The sequence below is a fragment of the Oryx dammah genome, unplaced genomic scaffold, assembly GCF_014754425.2.
Source record: "Oryx dammah isolate SB20612 unplaced genomic scaffold, SCBI_Odam_1.1 HiC_scaffold_5, whole genome shotgun sequence".
Classification (NCBI taxonomy): domain Eukaryota; kingdom Metazoa; phylum Chordata; class Mammalia; order Artiodactyla; family Bovidae; genus Oryx; species Oryx dammah.
Window position 1 is genome coordinate 26859981 of NW_024070189.1, and position 16110 is coordinate 26876090.

At 38.4% G+C, this 16110-nt stretch overlaps 1 protein-coding gene across 1 annotated transcript in view; it reads left to right on the forward strand.

Moving 5' to 3' along the window:
• Positions 1-16110, forward strand: part of HAPLN1 (hyaluronan and proteoglycan link protein 1) — a 79054-nt gene that overhangs the window by 26832 nt on the left and 36112 nt on the right. The window contains exon 2 of the mRNA XM_040239419.1: positions 14682-14807. Within this exon, the coding sequence (XP_040095353.1) occupies positions 14708-14807 (100 nt within the window). The 5' untranslated portion in view covers positions 14682-14707. The remainder of the gene's footprint in view (positions 1-14681; positions 14808-16110) is intronic.

The window sequence follows — 16110 nt, forward strand, 5'->3', positions numbered from 1 at the left end:
TGAGCAACTTCACTTTCACTATGGAGAACAGTATAGATGTTCCTTAAAAAATTAAAAATAGAACTGCCATGTGATCAGCAGTCCCACTCCTGGGCATATATCCAGAAAAGATGAAAACTCTAATTTGAAAAGATACATGCACCCCAATGTTTACTGCAGCCCTATTTACAATGGCCAACATGTGTAAGCAACCTAAATGTCCATCAACAAAGGAATGGATAAAGAAGATGTGGTATATACTTACCAGGGAATACTACTCAGCCATTAAAAGAATGAAATGTCGTTTGTAGCAACAAAGACGGACCTATAGATTATCATATTAAGTGAAATAAGACAAAGAAAGACAAATACTGTATCACTTATATGTGGAATCTAAAAAAATTATACAAATGCACTTACAAAACAGAAACTCACAAATCTAGAAAATACACTTATAGTTACCAAAGGGGAAAGGCAGGGAGAAAAAAATAAGGAATTTGAGATTAACAGACCTATATTCCTATATATAAGAGAAACTACAGGGACCTACTATATAACACAGGGGACTATATTCATTATCTTCTAATAACCTATAATGAAAAAATCTGAAGAATGTATATATATATATAATAACTGAGTCACTTTGCTGTACACCTGAAACATTATAAATCAACTATACTTCAAGAAAAAGAGAAAATCCCTCTTAGTAATGTACTCTAACAAGGTTGTATTTTTAGGGTATTTTTAGATGTGGGCTTCCCAGGTGTTCTGTGGTAAAGAATCTACCTGCCAAGCAGAAGAAGATGCAAGTTCGACCTCTGGGTTGGGGAGATCCCCTGGCAACCAACTCCAGTATTCTTGCCTAAGAAATCCCATGGACAGGAGCCTGGCGGACTACAGTCCATGGGGTCAAAAAGAGTTGGACATGACTTAGCGACTAAATAACAATTATGAGATGTGTAAGGATAAGGTAAATAACTCTTAGTGGTTATGGAACTTCATTTAGAAAGGATGGCAGCACCAGGAAAAACGCAAATAAGTATGACATTTAAGGCCTTGTCCCTGCCCCTGCCTGCCTGTCCGGCGTCATCTCCGGATAATTCATTCTGATTATCCTCCGCTTCGGTCACAGGGAGCTGTTAACACATGCAGTCACATGAGCAGCCCAAGTCTCTCACAGCTCGCTTCCTTTGTACATGCTATTCTCATGGACAGCAGTATCCCTTCCCCTCTTCTCTATCTCCTTCTTGCCTTTCAGATCCAGCTGAGAAGTCCCTTTCTTTGTGAAACCATTCCCATCCCCTCCCAGGCACCACGGTTAGTTGCCTTCCAAGGCTGCTGCATTTCACAGCTCCAGGTGCCCTTCCCACTGTATTACCAGAGAGCTCTTCCTCTTTCTCCCTTAGTATCTTACAGAGATGCCTCTATGCACTTAGCATCCAGCTCTGTCTCCTGCTTCGCAGCCTCCCCAAAGGGTAATAAATGCTTTGCAATCTGAAGTTGAACCTTAATTCTACTTGTCTGACATATAATAGTGCTCAATGGGTAATTGAATTGTGGCTTCACATGGCACAACGCATAATTAAGGAGCCCTTAAGGTCTGTCAGGTTGGTTTTTCCCTCCCTGGATCTGTTCAGATTGTTTGCATAGCCTAGCAATTTTTTCTGTATTGGGATATCTGTCCTTCAAGTCATCCCTCCACTGCCAGTGGCTGTGTTGCTGGCTGCCTTTTTCAGGGGTCCATTAGCACTAAGAACACTGCTCCTTGTCCACAGCCCAGTTGCTATGTATTCTTCCCCCTCCTTCTTCTCTTCTTCTCCTTCTTTTCCATCTCTTCCTTTTCCCCCCTAATTCCTCATTTCCTTCCCCCTCCTCCTTTTCTTGTTCTTTCTGCTTGCTTCTCAGTGGTAGGGACTTTTGCCTTTTAAACTACTGTCTGCAAATGAACACTGAATCAGTCATTTGCATTTTATTTCCTATGGTATTTATACCTTTAGTGGTTCTCTCTGTATTTGCAGGATTTGTTCAGTCACCAAGTCATGTCCGACTCTTTGTGACCCCATGGACTGCAGCATGCCAGGTCTCCGTGTCCCTCACCATCTCCCAGAGTTTGCCCAAGTTCATGTCCATTGAATTGGTGATGCCATCCAACCATCTCATCCTCTGTCTCCCTCTTCTCATTCTGCCTTCAATCTTTCCCAGCATCAGGGTCTTTTCAAATGAGTTGGCTGTTTGCATCAGGTGGCCAAAGTATTGGAGCTTTAGCTTTAGCATCAGCCTTCCAATGAGTATTCAGGGATGATTTCCTTTAGGATTAAGTGATTTGATCTCCTTGCAGTATTGTGTACACTAAAAATGATTTTCAGGTGTGCAGTTATTACCAACACCTAAGGGCTATGACTGACTGTTCAGTTTGGAGGGTTTAAAAAAAAATTTTGATAGCAGTTCATTTTTGGAAATTGTACAGTGTTACCATATCCCTTGGACAGCAAGGAGATCCAACCAGTCCATCATCCTAAAGGAGATCAGTCCTGAATATTCACTGGAAGGACTGATGCTTAGGCTGAAACTCCAATACTTAGGCCACCTGATGCAGAGAACTGACTCATTGAAAAGATCTTCATGCTGGGAAAGATTGAAGGCAGGAGGAGAAGGGGACGACAGAGTATGAGATGGTTGGATGGCATCACCAACACAATGGACATGAGTTTGAGTAAATTCCAGGAGTTGGTGATGGACAGGGATGCCTGGCGTGCTGCAGTCCATGGGGTCACAAAGAGTCGGACACAACTGAGCGACTGAACTGAACCATATCCCTTTCTTTCTAGGTACTTTACTCTAAGGACTACATTTTATCACCTAGATAGAGATATTTCTGCATACTTCCTGAAGTTAGCAGGGTGAAAGCGACTATTCAAAGGTCACTGTGCTCAGCTGCTCAGTTATGTCCTACTCTTTATGACCCCATGGACTGTAGCCCATCAGGCTCCTCTGATCATGGAATTTTCCAGGCAAGAATACTGGCTGCTGCTGCTGCTGCTAAGTCACTTCAGTTGTGTCCAACTCTGTGTGACCCCATAGACAGAAGCCCACCAGGCTCCCCCATCCCTGGGATTCTCCAGGCAAGAACAGTGGAGTGGGTTGCCATTTCCTTCTCCAATGCATGAAAGTGAAAAGTGAAAGTGGAGTCGCTCAGTCGTATCCAGCTCTCAGCGACGCCATGGACTGCAGCCCACCAGGCTTCTCTGTCCATGGAGCGGGTTGCCATTTCCTACGGCAGGGGATCTTCCCAACCTAGGGATCCAACCCACATCTCCTGATTCTTCTGCATTAGCAGGTAGATTCTTTACCACTGTGCCTTAGAACACAAAAAGTACACAACTCTCATTACCTGGCATTGATGAGAATTCTGATCTTTATGTAACTGTTCATGATTGGCCGTTTATTCCTTAACTCTAACAGTACTCATCCCAGAACTCTGTCACTGTTACACTGCTCTCACTAGCATGGATGTGAGCTCTCCATAACATCTTAAAAAAACATGTTCAAGTTTGAAATAGAAAAGACCTAGGAGAACCTCGTACTGGCAACTCTAATGCTGGGAATTTGGAAGAAAACTGAAAGGGAAAGTCTGTAGAGGGGTGGAAGTGTAATTTCATGGTATTTAAGACATTGAAAAACCTTTGAGGTTTATGTGCATCCACTTTCTGTATTTCTTGTGATAATACTGCCCTCATTTTTGTACACTATACTCCTAGCTGATTATTTACTTCTAAGTCAATGGCAAGCCTAATACTTATATAACATAAAAGTCTTAAATGGCATTCTTTACAAAAATTATAAATTATGTAGATATTTTAGATTCTAGGGTAGTCAGTTCTAAGCTTCAGTGCTATAAAGAAGGCTGATTAAATGATTTTGGTTGTTTTCAGAATGAACAAATTCCTCAGCTCAAGAAGATATAAAGGAGGATTACTTAGTTTTAAAAGCTTAAAATACACTCAAAGATCACTATAACTTTAAAAAATCTATTAAGATGTATTCTTGGGTTGTGTCTTGTATCACAAAACCAATTTGGAAACTTGATTTAATGAGCTTAGTTGTCAATATTTGCCAAGTTAATTGAAGAATACTGGATACTCCCTTTTTGTTCTGTGTAGACATAGCCTTTTGGACTGGAACAGCCTTTGTTATCCCTAGGCCAACGAACTGAATTCTGATGAGATCATGCCTTGACGTAGGATGTGGACCAATAGTAAACCTGCTTCAGGGTCTTGGACGATATCTTAGAAGTTGCAGCCAAAAGAGGTGGCGACTGCATCAAGCAGAGAGGAGAGAAGCTTTTGCTGCTAAAGATCATGAATGGATTTATTTTTGCGTTTATCATGACTTAGTATGATAAGATACCACAGCAAAACATTGCTCATAAAACTCTTCGGGGTACTTAGTAAAAAGTCAGGACTGACATATATTTAAAATCATTCTACACCTTCTCAGAGTTTGATCATCGTTTAAAATATATGTGAGTTGCCTGATTCTTGTTGTTAACTAGTTTAGAATTCCATGCGGGATGTAGTGGGGGCTGAGAGTTGGATTTTGCATTATGTTGAAAACTTGTTACTGTCACATCTGTGATCCCCCAAAGCTGTCCTGTAGATGATTTGCAGTTGTATTTTTAGATTCAGTTTTAATATGATGTTTAACTGACAGCTGTTGCAATTTTGAATTTTATAAGAAATGCTAAAATTTTAAATGAAATATTCTTAAAACACTCTTTTGCAAGTTTAATTAGAAGTACTTTCAAAAGCAGTTTATTTCAAAGTGATGTTATGATCAGTTTTCTGTCCATATAAACGCTACTTCTAGTTTAAATTAAAACAGTTTTTGTTTCAAATTATAAGTCTGTTGCCAAGAAGTTTGCATTTCTTTAGTTGCATGAATATAAGCTGGAGTTTAACTCATTTTTATGTAACCTACATTTAAAAGTAGTCCGAACACTGGTGATTTTATTCATATTTGCCCATTAAAATATGAAGAGAGTTATTTTCCATGGCTTTAAAATGATGTAGAAGAGTAGTTAAAAACGGAAACTGTTGTGTTTTATTCACTTTCGTCTGTTTTTGGACGTTATATGTTAGGAAACAATGAGATAGCAATCTAAACTCTTAGTAGTCTTCATATATATTCATTCTTTTGCAATGCTTCAGAAAAAAACTGCTTACTAAAACTATAACTATTCTTGGCCAATGGGCCTTCCAATCTCTTTAAAATGCCTGTGTTCAAGTCCTATTTGAATTGCAATTCACTAGGGAATACGTCTACCTTTGGAGAGTTCTTAATTTAGTGCCAAATTCCTTGTCAGTATTCAAAAATCATTCAGTATTACTGATAATGGCAGCCAGTCACTTGATTTTATACATTAAGAAAAATATTTTAAGGTCTAACTTTATATTATTCAATGCAATGCTTGTTATTTGTGCTGAGAATTTTTATGATGACTCAAGGAAGAATGAATATATAAAATGATGTGTTTCCTGTACAAGTATGCCTGTCAAGTATATTCTTTAAAGTAAAGAAATTTTTCAGAACAATGCTAACATCTATACACATTTTTCTTGTTGGTTTTTGAGGAATTTATTCCAGGGCAGAAACAAAATTTTAGTGACATTTTAATTTTAATAAAAATAACCTCTAGTATTTAGACTTATTACTCCCATAATTTGATCATGATTATAATGCCAATACACCCTGACAGCAATCAAAATAGAAAAGAAGTTATGAGTGAGTTTGTGAAATGATAGCACTGCTAATTTATATACCAACAAATTTAAGAATTGCTCATGAGATGTTTTGATTTTTGAACATTTTCTTTACTCTAATGATAGAAAATGAATGTTTTCTACATTCTATGAAGGATGCATTTTAATTGCATAGCAATGTAATATTCATACTAGTTATAGTCTAATTTTTAATGTTCTATGGTAAAATAATTTTTTTAGGGCAACAAAAGTAGGATAATTTCCCCAAAGTAAACAGAAAGGAAGACAAAAGATTTATTGTCTCTTAATCTCACAGTTATCATCAAAATGTATTGCTAAGCATATATTTATTGACTTCCTCTACTAACAACTCTCCGGTTAAGAAACAGACTATTAATTATAGAAGACATGTGCCAACTCTGAAGACCTAGAAATCTCATGTAACTAAATGGCTTTTGAGTAGCTGTGAGAACTCTGCAGAAGCCACATAAAGAAAGTTCACAGAACATGCCCAAGCTACTGAGGCAATGTCTGCAACACTCCAGGACTTTGGTATCCTAAGACTGCCCATCTCTCATATTATTTTTCTCTCCAGCAACCTGTGAATTATCCACTAGTATTCAGACTAGAATATTGTAGTATACTGAGAGCAAGTCTGGAATTTCCTTGCCATGACCTCGGAAGAGAGTTTACTCATTGCCATTGTAAATGCACAGGCCTTACTATAGTTAACAACTTCTGTTTTTTTTCTTTCTTGTCATAAGAGTGGATTTTGATATCTATCCATCCACTGGTATTATCTCACTAGATTGGAAAAGCACAGTTTATACTACCTACTCTCCAATACAATTCCAACCAAAGGTATTGCATGTAAATAAACATTGAATGGAATGTTCCCAGCATTTCATTGCCAGCAATGTTCCCTAGCATCACTCTGTTAGGGTTTCACATAGTTATAACCTGAAAGTGTCAGAATCTTGCTGTATATGTTTCATTCACTTATTTGTTCAGCAATGCCAGTATTAGTTATTCAGAAACAAGTCCAAATAAGTCACTGTGCTAATTAGTAAGTATATGCATTGCTTTGTCCCTTACTCCCTCGAGATTAAAGGACTTGACACTATAAATACCAAATATAATTTGTGCTTCTATGTTTGTTTTAGAAAAACAATCACAAACAAAAGCACTGTGGAATCCTTTCATAAAGCTGGTTTTGGAGAAGTCTAACTTCCTCCTCTGGAGAAGGCAATAGCAACCCACTCCAGTACTCTTGCCTGGAAAATCCCATGGATGGAGGAGGCTGGTGGGCTGCAGTCGATGGGGTCGCTAGGAGTCGGAAACAACTGAGTGACTTCACTTTCACTTTTCACTTTCATGCATTGGAGAAGGAAAGGGCAACCCACTCCAGTGTTCTTGCCTGGAGAATTCCAGGGACGGGGGAGCCTGGTGGGCTGCCGTCTCTGGGGTTGCACAGAGTCAGACAGGACTAAAGCGACTTAGCAGCAGCAGCAGCAACAACCTCCACCTCAGGAATTACCTTAAGTAGGTTCAGATGGGTCAACAAGCAGCTGGAGCTAATGTGCTTTGATCAAGTGAAGAGTTGCTGAGTTTGTCCCAAATTTTATCAATTTGTCCCAAATACTCTAAGAAAGAGCGGGCAAAGAACACTGAGCCAAAAAGCAGTAAGTGATTCAAGATGCTACTTAAACAAGCATTATTGATGTCATCCATTTAAAAATCCATGAATTTGTTTGCTGAGGAGGACAGTCCTAAAATGCAAAGTGAGTAGAATGGAGGGTCTAATATCTCTGGTAAGAAAAAGTTAAATACCAATAAGAACAACAATGAACATGTGGAAGACTCTGATATTTGTCATCAACTATTCCAACTGATGGATAAAGTATTTGACTTGGAAGCAGTTGGATGACTTCACCTACAGTCACACAACTAGAAAACGGCAGATCAAAGAACAAATCTAAAGTGTTGCCTTTCCTCCATTATACTCATAACATACGCCCTTCTCCCTAGGATAGACCCAATTTACACAGTACTGTTTTTCCATATAGTTATAGTTTTTCTGTTCACCCTGTGCTCCAGTTTGGATGATAAATCTTATGATCACATCAATTACCAAGTAATGTAATATATACAATAAATATAGGGAAAAGAGAAAAAAATGAAGATACAGTGTATGGGTAAGTCTGTAGGTAACAAATAGAGAAACAGAAGCAGAAAAGCAAAATGAGAAAAGATAAAAGCATATTTGAAATGAAAATGTTAGGGGAAAATAGGAATTAAATAGGCTGATTTGAAAGTATGGAGGAGGAAGGGAAAAAAAAAAACTCATAAAATTTTAAATGCAGCTTAGTTGGAGAATTGTGAAGACCCTAAGTTCAATTAGTCTAAACCTGTAACATTACCAGACATCATGGTGACCTTGTGGTCCAGACATGTTCAGTCGGTTGCTTCCTTGTCCTCGGCGTGATAACTTGGCTTTGGCTCCCTGAACCACCAGATGAAGAATGCCTGGCATTAAAGGCTTAGGCACATGGTTCTCCAACTGAGCCTGTGCCAGATTCACCTGGGGGAGGGGGCAGGGCTTGTCAAGCACTGCGGGCGGGCCTCGTCCTCAGTTCTGATTCAGAAGTCCTGGTTTAGGGCCCTGGGAATTTGCTTCATTAATGGGCTTCCTGTTGCTCCTGCCCTCTGCTGCATTTTCATTCCTGTTCATTCCAGATAGCGACCTTTGTTTTTTAATTGAAATATAGTTCATTTACACTGTTGTGTACAGCAAAGTGATTCAGGGTTATATATATATGTATATATGTATATGTATATATGTACATATATATGTATATTTTATGTTTCTTTTCCTTATAAGTTATTACAGTATAGTTCTCTGTATATATAAGTATTGTTTTCTATGCTACACAGAAGGCCCTTGATGCTTACCTATTGAATATATACTAGTGTGTACATGTTAATCCCAAATTCCTAATTTATTCCTCCATTCACCTTTCCCTTTGGTAACCATGTTTGTTTTCTATGTCTGTGGGTCTATTTCTGTTTTGTATATAAGTTAATTTGTATCTTTTTTTTTTTTTTAGATTCCACATATAAGAGATAGTGAACGTTTTAGAACTTACCAGTCTTTGAGAAGGAGATTATCTTTAGTTTGTTATTTTTCTTACATTTCGCTGTAAAAATTGATCAGGTATGAGGTGAACTTGTATTGATAACAATACAAGCTGCATAGTTTTTATACTTTTTCAAAAACTTTCCACCTTAGGAAACAAAATATTACTACTTTGTAGGTGAAAAAATTGAGACATGATGTTTTGATTATGAGACTTCTTGTAGAACTCACCTTTCCTTCCTCCTCCTGGTGTTCAGTTGCTAAAGTTGTGTCCACCTCTTTTGTGACCCCAAGGACTGTAGCCCGCCAGGCTCCTCTGTCCATGGGATTTCCTAGGCAAGAATACTGGAATGGTTTGCCATTTCCTTCTCCAGGGGATCTTCCCAACCCAAGGATCAAACCCACATCTCCTGCTGGGCAGGCAGATTCTTTACCGCTGAGCCACTGGGGGAACAACCTGAGAAGGTGGAAAAGTTCCTTCCTCCTGACGGAGGACCTTCCCCCACCTTCTGGAAGCAGTACACTGATGATGTCTTGAGTAGGAGGTCATCGTGATGTCTGTGGCTGGACGTCTACTTCAGGGCATCATAAATTCTTTTCTGGTTCTTTAGTAATTTGCACTTTCATAGAACAATGCAAGATGACAGAGCAGATGCCATGTTCACTTGGAGTTTATACAGATTAACTCCGAGGGGGATTTTGTCGTATAATTGAGCAAAGTTTTGTTTTGTTGGTTTGTTCTTTCTCAGTCATGACTTCTCTTTTGAGCACTGGGTATATTCCAAGCCGTTCTGAATTCTGCTCCATTGTGTGCTATAAATCCTGAGGCTTAGGTAACAGCCCAGCGGTTCCTCCACACACTGAACAATTCAAATGCATCAATAGTCTGAGTTCTTTAGCCATCATTTGGGTCAGTGGTCTGACTTCTGTATTTTACACACCTGCAGAGTCAAAACAGAAGACAAAGCCAATCAAACACAACAAAACAAGCGACGAGCTAGTGTAAGGCTGTCATTAAAAACATATTGCTAAATAAGGAAAAAATATCTTTAAAAAATCAAAAAGTTGTAATTCCATGAAATAAAGGCCATTTGAACAGTAAAAATGATAACAAAAAAGTTACTTTAGAAAAAGAGCAATTTTTAAAAGCTGAATTAATTTAACCTAATGAAAAAAGTACTTTTGCACCCCCTTGTCTTTCCTTGTTTTCATTTCACTGCACCACTGACCACGAACCCACCTCTAACTAGATCAGACTTGATAGCAAGGAGGAGGAGATTCAGTCTATGGCAGAATAATTCTGTCCAATGAGATTCTATGGTTTGTTCAGTTTCTAGCAACCTTTGTAGTGATTCTCATAATTTGTAAACCAAATTTCAAGTGCTAAATTCAAACCTGGTCAGTTTCATGATGCCCTCAATGGAGAAACAAACCAACTCTTCAGCATCCTCCACATAATAGCACATGTGACCTTTATAAACAGCATAGAAACTCCCTTCTTAGCTCCTTTAGTCTTGGTAAGTGTTTCTCCCAGGTCCAGTTTTAAATTCACCCTTCTTCTTGGCACAAAGGATAGTTCTGGGTGCTGGGCATGCAGTGAGGAAAGCATCCTGACTTTGGACATATAACTGTGCCAACAGTGCTGTGATCAGTGCTATGCCTACAGCCCAGTGAGAGAAGGCTGGGGAGAAGCACTCCAGCTTGTATGAATCCTTGAAAGAGCTGTGAGAGCTGCTGGCACTCCTCAGGGTACCAGGACACCCTCAGTGATGGTGGTGGATTGTGCAAGCTCTACGGTCACATTAGACTGCCCAGATCCCCAGCTTCTCACTTGACATGATGGGGAATTTGCCACACTGACTCATTTCCAGAACTGTAAAATGTGTATACAAACAGATTGACTTCAATTTGGTTGTTCTGAGATATAACAGCTAAATGCGTGAAGCTTCAAGGACAGTACCTAGCATGTACAGTCATCCCTAGGTGTCCTCGTGAGAACTGGTTCCAGAATGCCATGTGGATACCGAAACGGACAGATGTTTGAGTCTCTATATAAAATGCAGTGGTATTTGCATATAATCTAGGCACATACTCCCCTAATTTTAAATCTCTAGATTACTTATAATACCTAATACAATGTAAAGGCTACCAAAATAGTTGAAATTAAAGTTCTGCTTTTCAGTTCTTTCTGGAATTTTTTTTTCCAAATATATTTGTCCTGACATTGATTGAATCTGAGGATGCAAAACCCACAGATACAGAGGGCCCACTGTAATAGTAGTTCAGGAAATATGTGGCATTACCTCTCAAGACACAAAAAACAGCATACATGCTTTCCACTTGGTTTTATTTCTCCATTGTCTAATTAAATAATAATTTTAGCATAGTAGATATTTAAGAAATAGCAGTTGGCCACTTTGTTACTAGACTATTAGTTTATCTCTGTGTCTATAAAAATATGAGACTTTTAAGTTAGGTAGATATATTGCTTCTAAATAGTAGCTCAATTTTCACCAAAGCAGAACTGCAAACTTACAGTCCTATGATGTCTGTGACTGTGAACACAGACATTTCCATATGAACTCATCTTGAAGCTGGCCGCAGCATCATGGTTCCAAAGTTTGGTAGCCTGTAAAAGGAGACCATCAGTGTGTGAGTTGCAGGTGAACTAAGAATGCTAAATCAAGGCCAACAATAACTGGTTGTATACAAGCTCCCAAATTTTCTAAATTTTGCTCCTATAAAAAACTGAAAAATTTTAACCAAAAATATCTAGACATTCAGAGAAGACATCATTACAAACGCAGACAAGCAGGTCTCCTTTGAGGATCAGCACATAGATAGCTGGCAGAGCCCTCGTCCTCATGAACCTCAGTCTAGCGTGCAAAGCCTCATGTGTACCTGCAGTTTGCTTACACATCTGAAGATTGTGTCCCTAAAGCTTTCTTCTATATTTTCATATCTTTTGGTAAGACAGCCATTATACCAGCAGAGTAACAAAGATCATTTCCACTTTCTCCTACCTGGACTGCATTAATGCCAGTGTGGGGTACTTGCAAGTGTTCACTGATATATGCATTTATTCTAATCACAAATCACTGAAGATGTGAAATGTCCTCAGCTATTTTAATTAAAGATGGTGTGTGTGTATGAATACATATTTGTGTACCCACACGTCTGTGTACCCACACATGAGCCACCGTGGCAGTGCTCATGGCACCATCATGGTATTGGAAACGAGGCAAGGCAGAAGCAGGCTAAGAAAAAGTGCCATCTGACTCCTCATACTTCTTGGGGGAAAAGTTTTATATTCACATATAACACAAGTCAAAGGTTTAAGAGCATAGTAGATTCAAGTAAAAGAGCCTAAATTAAAAAAAGGTAATGAAACAAGTAAGTAGATTTCTCTTTCAGAAAAATAAGTGCAATTCAAAACAGGTGCTGCTTTTGCCTGAAGCAAACACAAACATTGCTGTTTTCTTAGATATGTGACCTCCAGCAAGGTGACTGTGTCAGGAAAAATGGAAGCTTGTGTTTCACAGTATTATCGTAAGGACTGCATGTGCCAGTATATGCACAGTGCTTAGCAGAGCACTTGGCAGATAACAGACATTCAGTGAAAAGGAACTGCTTTTATTATTATTATTTATCCCCAGCACTGTCTATCCCACCCTCCCTGCCAGGGATGTTTGCATTTTTAAATTGGGTCATTGGATAGTTAATATCATAACATAGTGGAATGAATTCTTAGTGATGTAATTTTAAGACTATGATATGAAATTAAAGGAGACAAGTTTGTGTGTAATAAATCTTAGGAAAAATGAGAACAAATCAGGATGACTTCTGTGGTAGGATGCATGACTGTGTATGTGTGTGCGTGTATGTGTATGTTTTGAGAGGAGAGTACACAGCTCTCTACAAGTTATACTGTAGATGTTCAATTTAATGTGAAAGATAATATAGCAAATTCTCTGCCTCAGCTCATCTTGACCCTTCTTTGAATGTCTTTTTTAAATGCTCACTTGTATGTTTTTCTCATACCCTCTCTTCCACAACTCCCCCTCTTCTCTGATTCCCATGTAAAGCAAGAGAACACAGGACACCTCATGTACCAGCTGGCCTACTAGCTTATGTGTGTGTGTGTAATTGTGCCAATTATATTCCAAATTCCAAAAGGTCACCTTTATTATATATTTTCACCCAAAGCATTATTCCAGACTGAAAACAGGTAATATTTGTTAACAGTATTCCTATAGGCAAAAGTCAGTAGCTTCAAAAAAAACCATTTCCCAAAAAGCCTCAGAGGAACAAGCAAGTAAACTTCTGAAAATAAAATCAGTAAATCAGATAGAATTTTGAAGGTGACAGTTTTAGTTTCTTGGGGAAGTAAGTTTCTCAATTTGCTCATCCACTATCTTCTTTCTGTGACATAATAAAAAGAAAAGGGTTAAAGCAAACACTAGAGCCTGAAGTCTCACAATGATTGTGAGAGGAGGAGACAGGGAGGTACTGAGGTCCCAAGAGGGACCTGGAGACGTCTGTGATTAGGGCATTAGGCTCTGGAGAAGAGGCTGGCCTGCAAAGACCTCCAGGAACAGACTCGGAGCTCTTTAATAAGTATTCCAGGGAGTCAGGCTTTCCTGGAAAAAACAAATTAGTGTGAGAAGCCAGTACTGTGCAATTTCAGTTTTAAAAATAGCCAAGTATTGTTAAGGCTTCTGTGTGCATGAGAGGAAAAGAAAGCCCTTCTTAATATCTGCCTCAGATTCCACATTAAAAATAGAGGAGCTACACTGAAATTCTTGCCTGGCAAATACTGCAAAGGTCATCTGGTGTGTATTATTCGGAATCACTTTTTGGTCCTTACAATGACAAAGTTTTGCAGGGATTGTGTCCCTTTTTTCAAATTGGTCTCGAATGAGGATAGCCAGGCAATGGCTCTGCCGCTGTCACTTAGGACCAGAGCTGTCCCTGGCTGTCTGTTTCAGCTCTTCATTTGCCTAATTGCCCTGCGAGGTTGGCGGGGATGTTCCCTGCAGCCAAGGCTCTGCTGACTGCAGAGACCCTACCTGGCACTCCAAGTTGATGCGTCAGCATTTCAGGTAGAAATGAATGAAAAATCAATCAGGATGACTGCAGTGATAGCATGCACAATTCTAACCTCGTTTGTCTCTAATTTTCAATTATTCACCATAGACCCAAGCAGTGTTTAAGATGGTGAGTCTGTAACAAATGTGCTGCTTCTATTTAATCAGGCATTTTTTGTGTGTGTCCTCTTTTCTTTTTAGAACAAGCAAATCTAACCTGCTTAGAAAGCCATATGTAAAATGAATGATGATGTCAAGTTTCATGCAAATATTCTTTATTTGCCCTGGCTTAATATTCAGTTACAAATTAAACTGGGTGATAAATATTCATAGGTAGCTATATAAAATTGTTTTATTAACTTGTACTTCAAATTCAAAGGTTTAAATTTTTTTAAGTCTGTTTATAGCTTTGTCATATCTCTTTTAACTTGCTGTAACTCTCTATATCAAAACTATACTGTTCTAAATAAATCTTTAGATTTACAACTCTGTAAAGATAGAGTTAAACACTGTTTGGACTCTGACTACATAAGGGAAACTGGAATTGTTCAAAGCTGCAGTCTTCAGCTCCCAAAGACAGCTACAGTAACTTTCTGAGCAGATTGGGTTAAATATTTTTACAGACCCATTCTAGGATGATAAGGCAGTAAAAGTTGTGCAGTGCAACACTCCAAAGGGTTCCAAATCTCACAAGCCTCTTTGTATGTGATGCTCTCACAGTGAAGAAGATTATTTGGGCTACAAAGATGAAGAGTCTACTTCTTCTGGTGCTGATTTCAATCTGCTGGGCTGATCATCATTCAAACAACTATACTGTAGATCATGACAGAGTTATTCATATCCAAGGTAAGAAAACGCAGCTTCTCTTATGAAAGTTAAATCCATTTCAAGTTACTTAGAAATGTTAAGTGATTTCTTAACATTTATGTTGGTGCTTCTCAATTTTAGTTCTGCTGCATTGACTTTTTCTTTTCCTTTCTGCTAATTGGTGAACATGCTCCCTGGCTTTTGAATGCTATTGCATTACGGTAGAGCTAAGAATCAGGGACAATTAAAGTGGATTGGCTTAAGAATATCCAACTGCAGGGAGTTGATGCAATTGTTCAAGGCTTTGCAGTTGCTATCTTCTAAGTAGAATGCAGGGTAGAAAGTTCATTTAAAGACAGGGCAAAAGCAGGGAGAAATAGGAAGTAAAACTTACATGTAAGGTCATTCTGTTAGAGTCATCAAGAAAAACAACATGAAAATAAGTCAGACAAGCTAAGTTTCAGGAAAAAGAACTTACCCTATTAAAATCTCCTTCGGTAAAGCTTTAGTTTCCACAGAGCAATGTTTTCCCTGCATGTTTCTTTTCAGCTCAGCTGAATCCTAAGCCTGGGAGCTGTAGCAAGATATGAGGCTGCAGTACAATGCAGCTATTTCCTCAGCTCCAGCTTCAGATGAGGGACATCCCGCATTAAGAAAGCTAAGAGACTTATGCAATAAGAAAAAGACAGTTCCAAAGGACCTGGAGCTTCTCTCTTTGCCCTTGTATGCTGAATATTTAAAATAAGAATTACAGAATTTAACAGTTTAAACATATGATGATAAGAATTTTAGATGAAGTCAGTTTGGGGACCAGAAACATTATAAGTTTGCTATGACAAATAAAACATTGAGAGGATATAACTCAATATCTTCAAGGTCAAACGTGCAGTCTCAGAAAATTGCATCCACTGTTGAAAAGTATGACTTGTGAAGGTCAAATGATAGTGTAGATCTGGCTAGAAGCATTTTTCTGTATGTATTATGACTACCCAAATCGAACTCTGAATTTGACAATGTCTAGTTATTTTAGACATTCCTCTTTCAGACCTCTATGTTTCTAACAGCTTTACATTTTTCACTATTGGACCATAAAAAGGAATTATATAATCACAAATTTTACTATGCAAACTGCTGACTCAGCTATTTTCTTTACTGTATAAAAGCAGAATCAAGGCTGTTTCCCAGAGACTTAAGACATTTACCCATAGAGATTTCTGATGAAGGATAACATCCTCTTAATGTCAAGTCAAAGTCAATTCAGCCAGAGTGTAATACCTAGTAATTGTTAACAATGGTTTTAAATCTCATGGAGAATAAACTTTAGCAATGGTTTATAAGTTAT